Consider the following 18,088-nt stretch of genomic DNA (forward strand, 5'->3'; position numbering starts at 1 on the left):
TATCAGGACGATGCTGGCTTCGTAAAATGTGTTAGGGAGGATTCCCTCTTTTTCTATCGATTGGAATAGTTTCAGAAGGAATGGTACCAGTTCCTCCTTGTACCTCTGGTAGAATTCAGCTGTGAATCCATCAGGTCCTGGACTCTTTTTGGTTGGTAAGCTATTGATTATTGCCACAATTTCAGAGCCTGTTATTGGTCTATTCAGAGATTCAACTTCTTCCTGGTTTAGTCTTGGGAGGGTGTATTTGTCGAGGAATTTATCCATTTCTTCTAGATTTTCTAGTTTATTTGCATAGAGGTGTTTGTAGTATTCTCTGATGGTAGATTGTATTTCTGTGGGATCGGTGGTGATATCCTCTTTTTCGTTTTTTATTGCATCTATTTGATTCTTCTCTCTTTTCTTCTTTATTAGTCTTGCTAGCGGTCCATCAATTTTGTTGATCTTTTCAAAAAACCAGCTCCTGGATTCATTAATTTTTTGAAGGGTTTTTTGTGTCTCTATTTCCTGCAGTTCTGCTCTGATTTTAGTTATTTCTAGCCTTCTGCTAGCTTTTGAATGTGTTTGCTCTTGCTTTTCTAGTTCTTTTAATTGTGATGTTAGGGTGTCAATTTTGGATCTTTCCTGCTTTCTCTTGTGGGCATTTAGTGCTATAAATTTCCCTCTACACACTGCTTTGAATGTGTCCCAGAGATTCTGGTATGTTGTGTCTTTGTTCTCGTTGGTTTCAAAGAACATCTTTATTTCTGCCTTCATTTCATTATGTACCCAATAGTCATTCAGGAGCAGGTTGTTCAGTTTCCATGTAGTTGAGCGGTTTTGAGTGAGTTTGTTAATCCTGAGTTCTAGTTTGATTGCACTGTGGTCTGAGAGACAGTTTGTTATAATTTCTGTTCTTTTACATTTGCTGAGGAGAGCTTTACTTCCAACTATGTGGTCAATTTTGGAATAGGTGTGGTGTGGTGCTGAAAAAAATGTACATTCTGTTGACTTGGGGTGGAGAGTTCTGTAGATGTCTATTAGGTCCACTTTATGTAGAGCTGAGTTCAATTCCTGGATATCCTTGTTAACTTTCTGTCTCGTTGATCTGTCTAATGTTGACAGTGGGGTGTTAAAATCTCCCATTATTATTGTGTGGGAGTTTAAGTCCCTTTGTAGGTCACTGAGGACTTGCTTTATGAATCTGGGTGCTCCTGTGTTGGGTGCATATATATTTAGGATAGTTAGCTCTTCTTGTTGAATTGATCCCTTTACCATTATGTAATGGCCTTCTTTGTCTCTTTTGATCTTTGTTGGTTTAAAGTCTATTTTATCAGAGACTAGGATTGCAACCCCTGCCTTTTTTTGTTTTCCAGTTGCTTGATAGATCTTCCTCCATCCCTTTATTTTGAGTCTATGTGTGTCTCTGCACGTGAGATGGGTTTCCTGAATACAGCACACTGATGGGTCCTGACTCCTTATCCAGTTTGCCAGTCTGTGTCTTTTGATTGGAGCATTTAGCCCATTTACATTAAACGTTAATATTGTTATGTGTGAATCTGATCCTGTCATTATGATGTTAGTTGGTTATTTTGCTCATTAGTTGCTATAGTTTCTTCCTAGCCTCGATGGTCTTTACAATTTGGCGTGTTTTTGCAGTGGCTGGTACCGGTTGTTCCTTTCCATGTTTAGTGCTTCCTTCAGGAGCTCTTTTAGGGCAGGCCTGGTGGTGACAAAATCACTCAGCATTTGCTTGTCTGTAAAGTATTTTATTTCTCCTTCACTTATGAAGCTTAGTTTGGCGGGATAGGAAATTCTGGGTTGAAAATACTTTTCTTTAAGAATGTTGAATATCGGCCCCCACTCTCTTCTGGCTTGTAGAGTTTCTGCTGAGAGATCAGCTGTTATTCTGATGGGCTTCCCTTTGTGGGTAACCCGACCTTTCTCTCTGGCTGCTCTTAACATTTTTTCCTTCATTTCAACTTTGGTGAATCTGACAATTATGTGTCTTGGAGTTGCTCTTCTCGAGGAGTATCTTTGTGGCGTTCTCTGTATTTCCTGAATCTGAATGCTGGCCTGCTTTGCTAGATTGGGGAAGTTCTCCTGGATAATATCTTGCAGAGTGTTTTCCAGCTTGGTTCCATTCTCCCCATCATTTTCAGGTACACCAATCAGACGTAGGTTTGGTCTTTTCACATAGTCCCAAATTTCTTGGAGGCTTTGTTCATTTCTTTTTATTCTTTTTTTCTCTAAACTTCCCTTCTCTCTTCATTTCATTCATTTCATCTTCCATCAGCGATACCCTTTCTTCCAGTTGATCGCATCTGCTACTGAGGCTTCTGCAATCTTCGCGTAGTTCTCGAAACTTGGCTTTCAGCTCCATCAGCTCCTTTAAGCCCTTCTCTCCATTGGTTATTCTAGTTATCCATTCTTCTAATTTTTTTTCAAAGTTTTTAACTTCTTTGCTATTGTTTTGAATTTCCTCCCGTAGCTCAGAGTAGTTTGATTGTCTGACGCCTTCTTCTCTCAACTCGTCAAAGTCATCCTCCATCCAGCTTTGTTCCGTTGCTGGTGAGGAACTGCGTTCCTTTGGAGGAGGAGAGGTGCTCTGTTTTTTAGAGTTTCCAGTTTTTGTGTTCTTTTTTTTCCCCATCTTTGTGGTTTTATCTACTTTTTGTCTTTGATGATGGTGATGTACAGATGGGTTTTTGGTGTGGATGTCCTTTCTGTTTGTTAGTTTTCCTTCTACCAGACAGGCCCCTCAGCTGCAGGTCTGTTGGAGTTTACTAGAGGTCCACTCCAGACCCTGTTTGGCTGGGTGTCAGCAGCGGTGGCTGCAGAACAGCGGATTTTCGTGAGACCACAGATTCAGCTGTCTGATAGTTCCTCTGAAAGTTTTGTCTCAGAGGAGTACCCGGCTGAATGAGGTGTCAGTCTGTCCCTACTGGGGGGGTGCCTCCCAGTTAGGCTGCTCAGGGGTGAGGGGCCCACTTTAGGAGGCAGTCTGTCTGTTCTCAGATCTCCAGCTGCGTGCTGGGAGAACCACTACTCTCTTCAAAGCTGTCAGTCAGACAGGGACATTTAAGTCTGTGGAGTTTCTTGCTGAGTTTCTGTTTGTCTGTGCCCTGCCCCCAGAGGTGGAGCCTACAGAGGCAGGCAGGCCTCCTTGTGCTGTGGTGGGCTCCACCCAGTTCGAGCTTCCTGGCTGCTTTGTTTACCTAAGCAAGCCTGGGCAATGGCGGGCGCCCCTCCCCCAGCCTCGCTGCTGCCTTGCAGCTTGATCTCAGACTGCTGTGCTAGCAATCAGCGAGACTCCGTGGGCATAGGACCCTCCGAGCCAGGTGCGGGACACAATCTCCTAGTGTGCCGTTTTCCAGGCCCGTTGGAAAAGCGCAGTATTAGGATGGGACTGACCCGATATTCCAGGTGCCGTCTGTTTCCCCTTTCTTTGACTAGGAAAGGGAACTCCCTGACCCCTTGCGCTTCCCGAGTGAGGCAATGCCTCGCCCCGCTTCGGCTCGCGCACAGTGCGCTTCACCGACTGTCCTGCACCCACTGTTAGGCACTCCCTAGTGGGATGAAACCGGTACCTCAAGCAGAAATGCAGAAAGCATCCGTCTTCTGTGTCGCTGGGGCTGGGAGCTGGAGACCGGAGCTGTTCCTATTCGGCCATCTTGGCTCCACCCCCCCAGCTAATTTTTATAGTTTTAGTAGAGACGGGGTTTCACCATGTTGACCAGGCTGGTTTTGAACTCCTGACCTCAAGTGATCCACCCGCCTTGGCCTCCCAAAGTGCTGGGATTACAAGCGTGAGCCATTGCGCCCAGTCGAATGTGGCAAAGTTTTTAATAAGTTATCAAATCATACTGGAGAGAAACTCTACAAACCTAAAAGACATGACAATGCTCTTGAGAACACCTTAAACTTTTCTAAACATAAATCATAGGGTCGAGAAACCCTAGATGTGAGTAATGTCACAAAGCCTTTAAATGGTTGTCACAGTTGAGTGTAAGATAATTTTTTTAATATATATAATCAAGTTTTATTATTAAGTTATTTTTTTAAGAGACAGGATGTCACTGTCACCCAGGCTAGAATGCAATGTTGCAATCATAGCTCACTGCAGCCTTGAACTCCTGGGCTCAAGCAATCCCCCCACCTCAGCCTCTCAAGTAACAAGGACTACAGGCATGTGCCACCACTTTTGGCTAATTTTTGAATTTTTTTTTTTTTTTTTGAGACGGAGTCTCGCTCTGTCGCCCAGGCTGGAGTGCAGTGGCGCGATCTCGGCTCACTGCAAGCTCCGCCTCCTGGGTTCACGCCATTCTCCTGCCTCAGCCTCTCCAAGTAGCTGGGACTATAGGCACCTGCCACCACGCCCGGCTAATTTTTTTGTATTTTGTTTTTTCTAGAGATAGTGTTGCCCAGGCTGATTCTAAACTCCTGGAATCAAGCAATCCTCCCACTTCAGCCTCCCAAAGTGTTGAGATTATAGGCAGAAGCCACTGCACTGAGCCTGTTATTAATTTTTTAAACAATTTAAATCAGTAGAAAAATAAGCAGAAAATTGACAAAGAAATTTAGTAGATTAACATATAAGAAAAAAGTTCAACTTTTGGAAGTGAAAGTTAATGAAAAATAAACAGATACTATTTTTTACCTATCATTTTTCTATCTAGAGTTTGAGAAGACCAGCTGGGATGGAGCTTTTATATATTGTACATGAGAGTGTAAATTAGAACAAGTGTTATTTTTCTAGAAAAGAATTAGACAGGTATATTAAGATTCTTAAAGTTTTCTTCATCTCTGATCCAAAAATTCTACTTCTAAGGTTTGGCTTGAAGGCAATAATCATGGATGCAAACAGATACTAAGTTTCAAGGATCACAGTGTTTTATGAAATCAAAAAATTGGAAAATTTCTAGAAAATAGTAAGAGAATAAGCATATAAACTATATATCCCAATTCAGACATTAAATCATGTTTTCAAAGAATTTATAATAACACAAAAGGATTTTATGTTATATTAAATGAAAACATAGTATATACATACACACACAGAGTGTAAGATCATTCATCCTGGAGAAAACTCTATGAAGAATGCGGCAAAATATTTAACCAATACTCATACCTTATCACATAGGAAAGCATTTTTACTTGAAAAAAGATGTACACCTATAAAGAATGTGGGAAAACCATTAATATCTGCTCACATCTTAACATCACAGTTTATATTTAATACAAACATTAAAAATGCAATTACTATCAGAATATCTTTTAGAAAATAAAAGCCTTAGAATGGTGAAGCGTATTTCTTTTGATGACAAACATTACAAATATAAAGATAGTTGTAGTACTATATTGGTATCACAGATCTTATTGTGCATATTTTGTACTAGAGAAAAACCCTAAAGTCGCTCAAACTTTGTTCAGTATCAGGGAATTTATAATAGAGAAAAAAACCTGCAAATGCAATAAATTTGGGATAAAGTTTATAAACTACAGCTTAGAAAACAGAGTATACTGTTTTTTTTTTTGTAGATGCAGTAAATGTGAAAAATATTCAATCCAAAATTAACTCTGCAAATGTCAGAGAATTCACAGTAGAAATGATAAGGCACTGGCACTTCAGACATTACACTAAATCAGAGTGTTGTCTATAAAAAATAATTTCAATCTAAAATTTACATAAGTTATTTGCATGTAACTTTAAAAAGAGATGATTTTTTGGAGAATTATAATTCCATTTGGAGTATACTTTTTTTTTTTTTTTGAGACGGAGTCTCGCTCTGTCACCCAGGCTGGAGTGCAGTGGCGTGATCTCGCCTCACTGCAAGCTCTGCCTCCTGGGTTCACGCCATTCTCCTGCCTCAGCCTCTCTGAGTAGCTGGGACTACAGGCACCCGCCACCACGCCCGGCTAATTTTTTGTATTTTTAGTAGAGACGGGGTTTCACTGTGGTCTCGATCTCCTGACCTCGTGATCCGCCCGCCTTGGCCTCCCAAAGTGCTGGGATTACAAGCGTGAGCCACTGCGCCCGGTGAAGTATACTTTTTGTATACTTAAAATATCAAAAAAATTAACATTGCAATATTGAAAAAAATTACAGACTCTTTGAAAGGCAAATAAGGACGTAATTCACCTCTCAAATTACTTCATGCTCTTCATTCCTACTTTACATGTGAAAGCATGTGATGAATTGTTGCTGCATCAGAGATATGAGAGATTCTTTTTTATTAGGTGGGCATTATTTATGACCTTTTTCATAAAAGAGAAAGGATATTAAAATATAAAATGCATGATAAAAATCTAAATGGAGAGGCCTTTTGTGGTTAACTTACAATGTTGAATGATGTATGACGTAGGTGTTCTGAGTAATATATTTTTGTGCATTATAGTGAGAGAAAAACATTTAAAAATTTTAGTTAAAATTAAATTAGTGATGTATTATATTGTGCTTTTATGTAATGCAGTACATTCATAAATTTTTAGATGATATGTAAACTTAATTTTTTAAACATTTTTGACATGTTAAGTCTATTGTACATTCAATGAAGTGTTACTATGCCACTCACTTTAACCTCTCCCACCTTACTCAAGGGTGTAGGTAAGAGATGGCAACAGTTTACTATTTGGTAAGAGTGGAATAACATCTCTAATAATCTCTTTTTTCAGTGGCTTTAACCTGCAAGTAAGTTAAAGAATATTGTAGGTTAAGTTTTTATACTTTTATTCTTATTTAAACTTTTTTTTCCACCTTGACAAATTTAAACTTATTTTTCTTAACTTTTATGGGTACACGGTGTGTAGATACATTTCTGCCATATATAGCATATTTTGATACCAGCATAAAATATGTAATAATCACATCAGGGTAAATGAGGGATTCATCATCTTCAACATTTATTCCTTGAATTACAAGCAATCCAAATCTACACTTTTAGTTATTTTGAAATGTAAAAGTAAATTGTTATTTATTATAGGGTCATTTCTGTGGTCATAATAAAAATCATATAGGAATGTAAATAAGATCTATACATATCTGGGTCCTGAGTAAATTTTTTTAAATTTTTTATCTATTTTTCTTCGAACATGTGGCCACTATGCCTGCAAACACATACCTACAGATTTTTTTTTTTTTTTGGCAGTTGCAAGATTTAATAGAGTGAGAACAGAGTTCTCATACAAAGGGAGGAGACCCAAAGGGGTAGAGGGTGCCGGCTCAAATGCCTGGGGTTATATCCTGATCATTGTCCCTCCCCCTGTGCTCTCAGGCGATACATGATTGGCTATTTCGCTTTTGCCTAATTAGCATTTTAGTGAGCCCTCTTTACTACCTGATTAGTTGAGTGTGAGCTAAGTTGCAAGCCCTGTGTTTAAAGGTGGATGCGATCACCTACCCAGCTAGGCTTAGGGATTCTTAGTCGGCCTAGGAATTCCAGCTAGTCCTGTCTCTCAGTCCCCCCTCTCAACAGGAAAACCCAAGTTCTGTTTGGGGAGGTTGGCTGATGACTGCTCTAACTGCTTCCTGCTGAATTGGGGCATAGTAGGGGTTGTGCAGTTGAGATTTCCTCAGGAGGGGTGCCTTTGATGTCATCAACATCGGAGCATGGGCTAGCAGGCTGGTCCAGGGGTCCGTGGTAGATCTTAGTCATGGACTGCATCTGGGGCTCCATTTGAAGAATGATTTGTAGCTTTACAGCTTTGATTCTGGAAGAGATAAACTTAACAAGGAGGTTAAAGATACATGGGTTGAAATGTATGGCCTGCAGTGCAGGGGATTATTTCTTTGGCACACTTCACAGGCCCTGACTATCTGCTTGATGGTTTTAAAAAGGCCTTGTCCAGTAAATAATAATTTTTTTTTTTTTTTTTTTTGAGATGGAGTCTCGCTCTGTCACCCAGGCTGGAGTACAGGGGTGCAATGTCGGCTCACTGCAAGCTCCGCCTCCCGGGTTCACTCCATTCTCCTGCCTCAGCCTCTCCGAATAGCTGGGACCACAGGCGCCCACCACCACGCCCAGCTAATCTTTTGTATTTTTAGTAGAGATGGGGTTTCACTGTGGTCTCGATCTCCTGACCTCGTGATCCGCCCGCCTCAGCCTCCCAAAGTGCTGGGATTACAAGCGTGAGACACCACGCCTGGCCGTAAATAATAATTTGACCATCTGACAGGTGCTATTAATGCCTAAGTGAAAGGTTTGGTGAAGGGTTTTAAGTAAGTTCCATTGGTTAGCTTCAGGCAAAAGTATTTTTCCTTCTTCAGTGGCTAGCCATCCTGAGGGGAAGAAACTATATCCTCGTGAGGTTTCCCATTGTTTCTTCTGCTGAGTACTGGGGCTTGGTTTCTTGGAGCGGATTACCCCATACTAGGGGTCTTTTATAAGCATTTCTAATGGAGGGTCCTGCCTTGCGGATCTTTTGGCTTCAATATCCGTTTGGTGGTTCCCTTCTATTTCCCTTTCCTTTCCTTTTTGATGACCCCAGCAGTGTAAGACTGCCACCTCTTTAGGTTTCTGTACAGCCAATAATAATCTAATGGCTTCCTGATGTTTGATAGGTGTTCCCTCAGAAGTTAGGAATTCCATTTCTCTCCATATTGCTGTGTAGGCATGGAGGACTAGGTAAGCATACTTAGAGTCTGTATATATATTTACCCTTTTTCCTTTTCCTAGTTGTAATGCCCGAGTGAGGGCTATTAGTTCTGCCAACTGAGCGCTAGTTCCTGAAGTGAGGGGATTACTTTTAAGTATTCCATTATCACTGACCACTGCATACCCTGCTTTTAAAAGTCCTTTTTCTACAAAGGAACTTTCATCAGTATACACGTTGAGGTAGGGATCAGTCAAGGGAACCTCTAGAAGGTCCCTTTGAGCGACATAGGTTTGAGCAATCACCTGTTGACAGTTATGTTCTATCTTTTCTTCATTGTCTGGAAGAAATGTGGCTGAGTTAAGAGTTGCACAAGTGCGCAGTCACAGCACTAGTCCTTCAGTTAATACAGCCTGATTTTTAAGCAAACGGTTGTCTGACAGCCACAAGTATCCTTTAGCAGTGAGTATACCGTTTATATCATGAGATGTCCACACAGCAAGACCTCTTCCCTGTATTATTTTAACTCCTTCAGATACTAAGACTGCTACTGCCGCCACTACCCATAAACAATGAGGCCAACCCTTTGCCACTACATCAATTTTCTTACTCAGGTATGCCATGAGTTGCAAGCTGGTCCCTTGAACCTGTGTAAGGACTCCTAGAGCTTTTCCTGTTTTTTTCTGTGACACATAAAGAGAAGCCTTGCCCTGTTGGCAAGCTTAACACTGGGGCTTGGGTTAGGGCCTTCTTTAGGGCCTGGAAATCCTCTTTTGCTTCAGGTGTCCATCTTACTAAATGGGTATTGGCTTTCTGAGTTTACTTAATTAGTGTATATACTGGCCTGGCTGTTTCATGGTACCTGGGAAACCATATTTGGCAGAAGCCTGTTATGCCAAGGAATCTCTTAGTTGCTTTTAGGGTTTTGGGATGAGGATAAGCCAGTATAGGCTGGATACGTTCCTCACTGAGGGCCCTAGTGCCTTTGAATAATTTTAGCCCTAAGTATTTAACCTGCTGTAAGCAGAGCTGAGCCTTTGGTTTGGAATCCTTGTAGCCACAAGTGGCAAGGAAGTTTAAAAGCGCTTGGGTGGCTTGATGGCACGAGGTTTCCGAACGGGCAGCTAGAAGTAAATTATCCACATACTGAAGGGCAGGAGTGTCCAGGTATGAGAACTGGCTCAAGTCTTGGGTTAATGCCTGGCCAAATAGATGGGGGCTATCCCTGAACCCTTGGGGTAAAACAGTCCAGGTGAATTGAGATGTTGGGTTCGAAGGATCTTCAAAGAAAAACAAGAATTGAGAGTTAGGATGTACAGGGATGCAGAAAAAGGCATCCTTAAGGTCCAAGACTGTAAAACACTCTGCTTCCTCTGGTATTTGGCAAAGCAGAGTAGAGCATAAGGGTTAGATACAGCTGGGTATAGAGGGACAACAGCCTCATTGATAATCCTGAGATCTTGCACTAACCTGCACTGTCTGTTAGGTTCCTGTACTCCTAAAATTGGAGGATTGCAGGGGCTATTGCATGGTTTTACTAGGCCTTAGGCTTTTAGGTACTTAACAATCTTTTGGAGTCCTTGTTGGGCCTCGGGTCTAAGGGGGTACTGCATTTGGTAGGGAAGGGAGGTGCAATCCTTTAGTTTAAGTTGAACAGGACGGGCTTTCTTTGCTTGCCTATATTGTCCTTCTGTTGTCCAGATTTCAGGATTAATTCCTCAAGCAGGGGACAACAAACGGGTGTTCCTTCTCCTATGTTCAGGTGTATAATGGCTCCTGCTTTTGCTAGAATGTCTCTCCCTAAAAAGGAAGTAGGGCTTTCAGGCATAATTAGAAAAGTATGTGAAAAGAGTAAAGTTCCCCAGTCACAACTTAGTGGCTGGGAGAAGTATCTAGTGACTGGCTGTCCTAGGACCCCTCAGATAGTGACAGATCTGGAGGACAGTTGTCTGGGACAGGAGAGTAAGATTGAGAAGGCCACGCCAGTGCCCAGGAGATGGTTAACCTCCTGGCCCTCAATGGTTAAGCATACCCGGGGCTCTGTGAGGGTGATGACATGGGCTGGCGCTTGCCCCGAGCACCCTCAGTCCTGCTGCTGGATCATCTGGTTAGTGGCTTCTGACTCAGAGGACCTTCATTCCCTAGGGCAGTGGACCTTCCAGTGATTCCCTTGACATCGGGCATGGACGAGGGGGTGGCTTATTTCTATCTGGACAATCTTTTTTAAAGTGTCCTTGTAGACCACACTGGAAGGAAGCCCTATTAGGCATTCGATTTGCCCAGGCTTTCCGTGTTCCAGAGCATCCAAAGTCTGTTTGCCTGAAGGCGATGACTAAAGTGGTGGCCTTTTATTTTTTATCTCATTTCTCCTGTTCCGCCTGTTCCTCCTGATCTCTACTATAAAAAGCCGAGGTTGCCAAGTTCAATAGGGTTTCTAAGTTTTGCTCGAGGCCTAAGGCAGTCTTTTGAAGTTTTTTTCTAATGTATGCAACTGACTGAGTGATAAACTTATCCTTTAAGATGAGTTGGCCTTTAATAGAGTCAGGTGACAGAGAGGTATGCTTCCTCAATGCCTCCCTTAGTCTCTCCAGAAAGGCAGTAGGATTTTATTCCTTTCCCTGTGTTATAGCGGACATCATTGAACAATTCATATGCTTCTTCCTAGTTTTCCTTAGTCTTTCTAGCATGCAAGTTAGCAAATGTCTGCAGCACCAATCTACATGTTCTGATTCTGCGTCCCAATGAGGGTCTACACAGGGAATTACCTGCTGGCCTGTGGGGAATCATTCTCTTTCCTCTGTTGTCATACTATCATTGACCTGACTGACATACCAGAGATCGCCAAACTCTCAGGCTGCAGTTATGGCAGCACTTCTCTCATTTGGGGTTAGTGTCTGATCTAACAGTAACATTTTATCTCTCCATGTCAGATCAAAGGATTGTCCTAACCCTTGTAAAACATCAATATAGCCATCAAGGTTATCTGAGAATTTACCTAGGTCTATTTCAATTTGCTTCAAGTCTGAGAGGCAAAAAGGTGCATATACTCTGACTGGGCCGAATTCTCCAGAATACATCTTAGGGGCATTTTTGCCTTGGAGGGAATGTTTCCCATCTGAAAAAAGAACAAAAGAATGCTAGTACCCTTAGTCATTTTCCGATGAGCATTAGTCCTACAGCATCCTCTGTGGTCCTAATGCTTATTCCTTTCCAGGGTGTGTAACCACCCATGGACTTCTGCTTATTGGATTAGTTACATTTACCGATGTAGCAGTCCTGCACCTGTTTTCCCGCCTTTCTTGACCACAAAGAAAAGGGTCTGGGCTGCTGGATTCTAGTGGTCCTTTACCAGCGTGCCCAACATTGCCTTTGCACTCATAGGTGCGTTCTAGAGCTAGGCTGGGTTCCTGAGTATTTCATAACAACCCAGCTGCCCCATCAAGATGCATTCCTACAAACAACAGTTCATATGCAAATTCACTTCAGAGAGGGTGTGGGTAAACTTTTGAGTCAGGACCGAGATAGAGTTTTTTGATTCTGTAAGTACTTTAAGGCTTGGCTGAGTGCAAACAGCTTGCACGTTTGAGCAGACCAGTTATTAGGCAATTTTCCTAACTCTGCTTCTACAAGAGTTTACCTCAATTACTGAATACCCATTGTGTGTTTCTTTTTTCTCAGTCACCTGGGAGGAACCATCTATGGTCCTGTCCTGAAGGGAGTTCCTCCTAGGTCTGGTTGGACATTTGTATGGTAATTAAGATTTAAATCCCTTGTTGAGAAATCTGCTGGGTTAAGGGAATTTTCAGTGGTCAATGTTAAATCACCTTTTTCTAACAGAATATTCCCATACTTTAAGATTTCAGTTAGTAAGTTACCTTTTTTCTCTTTTTTTTTGACTTGGTATAGCTCTGAACTGGTGAGGTGTGCTCACAATGAGGTTTCCTCTAAAGTTTTTCTACTTTTAGCAAAGCAGTGCCGCTACTGACTGAATGCATTTGTCCCATCCATAGGTTACTAGGTTAAGAATTTTTGATAGGAAGGCTATGGGTTGTCAGTGGCCTCAGTGCTTTCGGGCTACGCCCTTGTTTACACTGACAACCAAGTTGTATTGGAGTGTTATAGGGTCACAAAGAAGACTTTCAATGATCAATTATGGGTTTTAAATTTACCCTGGCTTTTAAAGGAATAGGGCGCACTGTTTTTTCTTTACTACTTCTATCTTTCTCTTTCTCTCTTTGTCTCCCTCTTTGTCTCTCTCTCTCTCTCTCTCCTCTCTGTCTCTCTCTCTCTTTTCTCATAGCTCTTTACAAACTTGGGGCCCTGGCAAGGGTGGTGGGGAACAGGTCCTACATAACTTCCCATGCTGAGAGCTGTATGCTTAAATTGGGAGGGACACCAGGGACAAGACTCTCTGGGTTCATAGCCTAGGGGCCTAAGGACGCAGTGTAGAGCTTCCTTACATCCCTTTGGAGATACAACTTGCTAGAGTAAATGAAAGTCTGAACCATTAGTACCTAGGAGGCAGGGATCAGAGGAGGTAGATTCAGAGGTAAGGAGAATTTTGGGGCTACACTTTCAAGAAAGTCATAGTTGGGACCCAGGAGATATGGGTCAGAAGGAAAGGTAGGGGTGCATGCATAGGAGACTGTTGAGTAGAGCCTTCTGGCTGCACCATGATCTCAACTGGCTAACGCCGGGAGTTCGGGACGACAGCTTTCTGCCTCTAGTCAGCCCTCGGCTTCCTCAGGAAAATTGAAAGTGGAAGCTGGTTCCAGGCAGACCAATGGTCCCAACCCAGAAGGGTTGGGGGTTGTTGGAAAGTCCTTTCCCAGACAGCCTCACACCTGAGTCTTAAGTCCGGCGGCCACACTAGTCATTTTTAACTGGCTGACAGGTGCCTGGTATTTTTCTCCAATTCTAAGGAAGGATAGGACAGAATAGCAAGGTGAAAGTGGTCCAATATTACTCACCGCTTTGGCAGTCCCTTCGTGGCCACCAAAATGTTACCCGGGGGTCTTTGCCCTAGAGCTCCCAAGATGGTGGTGGGCTGCTTCCCAGATGGCGGCAAGCCTCTTGTTCTCTGACCTGGCATTCTTGGCCTCACGGATTCCAAGGAATAGAGTCTTGAGGCCATGCAGTGAGTGTTATAGCTCTATTAGAAGCTGTGGGTCATGGAAGAAAACTGTGGAACCCAGTGACTAGTGTTCAGCTCGATTAGGACAAACCCAGGCACTTAGCCATTCAGGAACAATGGCAAGCCTTTAGCCCAACTGGGAGTGGCAGTGGGTGCCTCGCTGGATCAGGAGCTCAGCAGACACCCTGCTGGATCCGGAGGGGTGGAAGTCAGCGGCAGGTCTATGACAGCGGCAAACAGCAGTGGTGGATGGTGAGCAAAAGTTCAGCTCGAGCCATAAGAAACACGGACCAGAAGAGTGTGCAGTTGCAAGATTTAATAGAGTGAAAACAGAGCTCCCATTCAAAGGGAGGGGACCCAAAGGGGCTAGCCCCATACAGACTTTTAGTTTTGATTTACATAGGGTTAAATATACATATATATTACTCTAAAGCTATACCTTAGGTGTAAGAAAATGATGAAGTAAGTGTGTTTGTGTAATTATGAGTTTGTACCTATTTTCAGAAAAAAATTATTAGAACAAAACAAATTATCGTAATAAGGTGACTACTAGAAAACCAAAAACCTCAAAAATCTGGAAAGCAAATCTATACTCTCTGGTTTGTATTGAATTCATTACTGTAAAATCTTACATCTTATGGTTCAGAATCTCCCCATGAAATTTCTTTGTTTTTACTTGCCTGGTACTCAATTCAAGACCCATAATTTTCTTTATATATATATATATATTTTTTTTATATATTATATATATTGTTTTGTAGTTTATGAAGTATACATTATGTGAGCTGGTCATGGATTATAAGAATAATTTTTATGAAATTTAGTAGTGTACACAAAATGATTTTTAGATGTAATTCCACGATTAGTGTATTAAGTTATATTTTATTTAGTTAGAAGATTTCATTTATTTCTTTTACTTGGAGAACCCTATATAACCTCACTTTTACTTAGTTATTGTTCTTCTCTATTTTGAAAATTGTCATAAGTTAATTTATTTACTGAGCAAGTTTGTTCAGGTAAGTACTAGGAAGGCTTCCATAAGTCAAGAGGATGTTTTTGTATATAAATGCAACAAACAAACATGGCAGTGCTTGCTGTGTAGCAGATGCTTCATGATAAGCCATAAGTATTCCTCCTGGAGTTAGTTTATAACTTTAAGTCAGAATGGAAAATATCAATGGAGAAGAAATAACATTGATTCCTCATGTTGAGAGGACATTTTTCCCAGGATGCAAAGCTCACTCTTGCTGAATTTAAACAGAAATTCTGCTTCTTTATTTTTTAATTATCTTCAGTTTTGTTTGTCATATATTCATTTCAAGTATGTATGCATCACAGCTCTTCTCCTTCTTTTTCTGTGTTACAGCTACAATTGTCTCACTTGTCTTCCTACCATGTTATTTTACATGGTATTTTGTAGGTTCTGATGAGAAAGTTTTTTTTGTTTGTTTTTGTTTTTTTTCTGAGACGGAGTCTCGTTCTGTCACCCAGGCTGGAGTGCAGTGGCGTGATCTTGGCTCACTTTAACCACTGCCTCCCGGGTTCAAGTGATTCTTCTGCCTCAGCCTCCCAAGTAGCTGGGACTACAGGCATGCGCCACCATGCCCGGCTAACTTTTGTATTTTTAGTAGAGACGGTGTTTCACCATATTGGCCAGGCTGGTCTCAAACTCCTGACTGCATGATCCCCCCTCCTCAGCCTCCCGAAGTGCTGGGATTACAGGCATGAGCCACCACCCCTGGCCAAAAGTTGCTATTTTTAATGTGCTAAAAAATGGGTTTTAAGTGGAGAATTTGCTTACCAATATAACTTTCAGATTAGTTAATTAAAATAAGAGACATACACTGTGAAATAATTAAATCAGTTACCATTGTTCTTCTTTGTAAAAGAAGAATCTTACTGGATTCTTACACAAAGTGTGGCAAGCATATTTGTTATACAATATATCTTATCAATTATATTTAAAAGAGAGTGGTAAGTATTCTAAATTTAATTTTTTATGATATAGCACAACTACATTTTTATACAGACTCCTATTTTTAAGTGTAAATGTTAAATGTTGAAAAATAATAAAATGTACTCTGTTGATTAGAAATTTGAAATGTTTATTTTTCATACTGATATTACAATTTGGAGAAAGGTTTTACTGTTGTATAATTTTTGAAGTGGGTGAAGTTCAGTCTACAGTTTTTATTTTTAGTCACCTCACTGTAGGCAATTCTTTGGTCATTTTCTCTGGAAAAATTTTGGAGACAAGGTTATAACAGCTTTCAGATTAAAACATTTCCTGTTATTTTGCATGCAAACTTGTTTACTGTGTTTAAACAGTGGCCAGTCTTGAGAACATAAACAACACCTGCCCTTTTAATGTCTTTCATACCATTGCAATTAGCACCAGAAACTCCTGCTGTCCCAAGCTTAAAATAAAAACCCTAGTGTACATTGGCTCCTCCTGTGCACGGTACTGCGTTAAGAACATGCTGTTAAATGTCAGAGCTCCTATGGTTATGACTGAAAAATTAAATGACAAAAACAGCACAAAACTATATATTTTTGATACTATTTAGCCAAGTTAATGACAAAGACAGAGACTTTTTGAAAAAATCGGTATACTTCTATAATGTTTCAAATATATATTTTTCAACTTGATAGATAAAACATGTATTCTGTAAAACATGTTTTGAAGTATATATATATACATTGTCAAATGCTTAATTTTAGGTAATTAATGCTTTACCTCACACAGTTAACATTTTTATGGTGAGAGCACATGACATTGTCCTAGCATTTTTCAAAAATGCATTACTATTAACTGTAGACACCATGTTGTACAATCAGTCTTTTGAATGTATTACTTCCATGCTACTATAATTATGTATTCTTTGACAAACATCTTTCTGAAGCCCTCTTTCTTCTAAATACCTTGGCGTCTGGTGGTTACAATTTTACTCTCTACTTCAGTTAACTTAAGTTTTATATCATTCATGAGTAGGTGAAATCATAAAATTTTAATCTTTCTGTTCCTGGAGGACTAATATAATGTCCTCCAGGTTAATCCATGTGATTGAACATAATAGAGTTTTCTTTCTAAAAGATAAATAGTATTCCATTGTGTATATATACTACATTGTCAATATTTACTCATTAGATGTTGAACTGTTGATTCTATATTTTGGCTATTGTGAAGAGTGTTGCAAACAACATAGAAGTGCAAATATTTCTCATTCTGATTTCATTTGTTTTTAAATATATATATCCAATAGTGAAATTGCTGTATTATATGGTAGTTTGATTTTAAATTTATTGAGAAATCTCTATTTTGGTTTTCATAATGGTTTTCCTCATTTACACTCAAACCAGAAGTGTGCAAGCATTCCCTTTTCTTCACATCTTTACCAACGCTTTTTTTTTCTTTTTAATAAGAGTCATTCTAATATGAGTGACTTTATATCTCATAGATTTTTTGGCCTGCCTTTCTCTGATAATAAGTGACATCAAGCATTTTTAAATATCTGTTGGCCATATGTATGTATTTTTTTGAAAAATATTTGTCTTTTGCTCATTTTTAGTAGTTACTTGTTTTTTTATTGTATAGTCACTTTCTTACATAATCTTGATATTCACCCCTTGTCACATGTATGATTTGCAAAAATGTTCTCCCATTTATTAGTTGTCTTGTTGATTATATCAGATTCTGTGCAGCAACTTTTTAATTTGAAGTAATCTGACTCATCTATTTTTCCTTTAGTTCCCTGGGATTTTGAGGTTAAATAAAACAAATCACTGCCCAAACCAATGATAGGGCTTTCAGTCTGTATTTTTTGTAGTAGTTTCAGAGCTTCAGGCTTTACATTTAGGTATTTGATATATTTTGCGTTGATTTATATATATGGAGTAAGATGAGGGACTCATTGCTCTGTATGTGGCTATAGTCTTCTCAACATCATTTATTGAAGATACTGTCATTTTCCTAAGAAATTGTCAGCCAGGCGCGGTGGCTCACGCCTGTAATCCCAGCACTTTGGGAGGCCAAGGCGGGTGGATCACGGGGTCAGGAGATCAAGACCATCCTGACTAACACTGTGAAACCCCGTCTCTACTAAAAATACAAAAAATTAGCCGGGCGTGGTGGTGGGCTCCTGTAGTCCCAGCTACTCGGGAGGGTGAGGCAGGAGAATGATGTGAACCGGGTAGGTGGAACGTGCAGTGAGCTGAGATAGCACCACTGCACTCCAGCCTGGGCGACAGAGTGAGACTCCACCTCAAAAAAAACAAAAAAAAAAGAAAAGAAATTGTCACCCATATAAAAAATTGGTTAGCCTTAAATACATGGATGTATTTCTGGTCTCTCTTTTGTTCTCCATTGGCCAATGTGACTGTTTT

General features: G+C 40.5%; 1 protein-coding gene across 1 annotated transcript in view; it reads left to right on the forward strand.

The window, feature by feature from the left end:
* The window catches only part of LOC100585703 (zinc finger protein 99), a 54,480-nt gene extending 36,672 nt beyond the window's left edge, over window positions 1-17,808 (forward strand). Inside the window, 1 exon segment of the mRNA XM_030820299.1 lies at window positions 17,705-17,808. Coding sequence (XP_030676159.1) covers window positions 17,705-17,808 — 104 coding nt within the window.
* Window positions 17,809-18,088: the final 280 nt, after the last annotated feature.

The sequence above is a fragment of the Nomascus leucogenys genome, chromosome 10 (genome assembly GCF_006542625.1).
Source record: "Nomascus leucogenys isolate Asia chromosome 10, Asia_NLE_v1, whole genome shotgun sequence".
Classification (NCBI taxonomy): Eukaryota; Metazoa; Chordata; class Mammalia; order Primates; family Hylobatidae; genus Nomascus; species Nomascus leucogenys.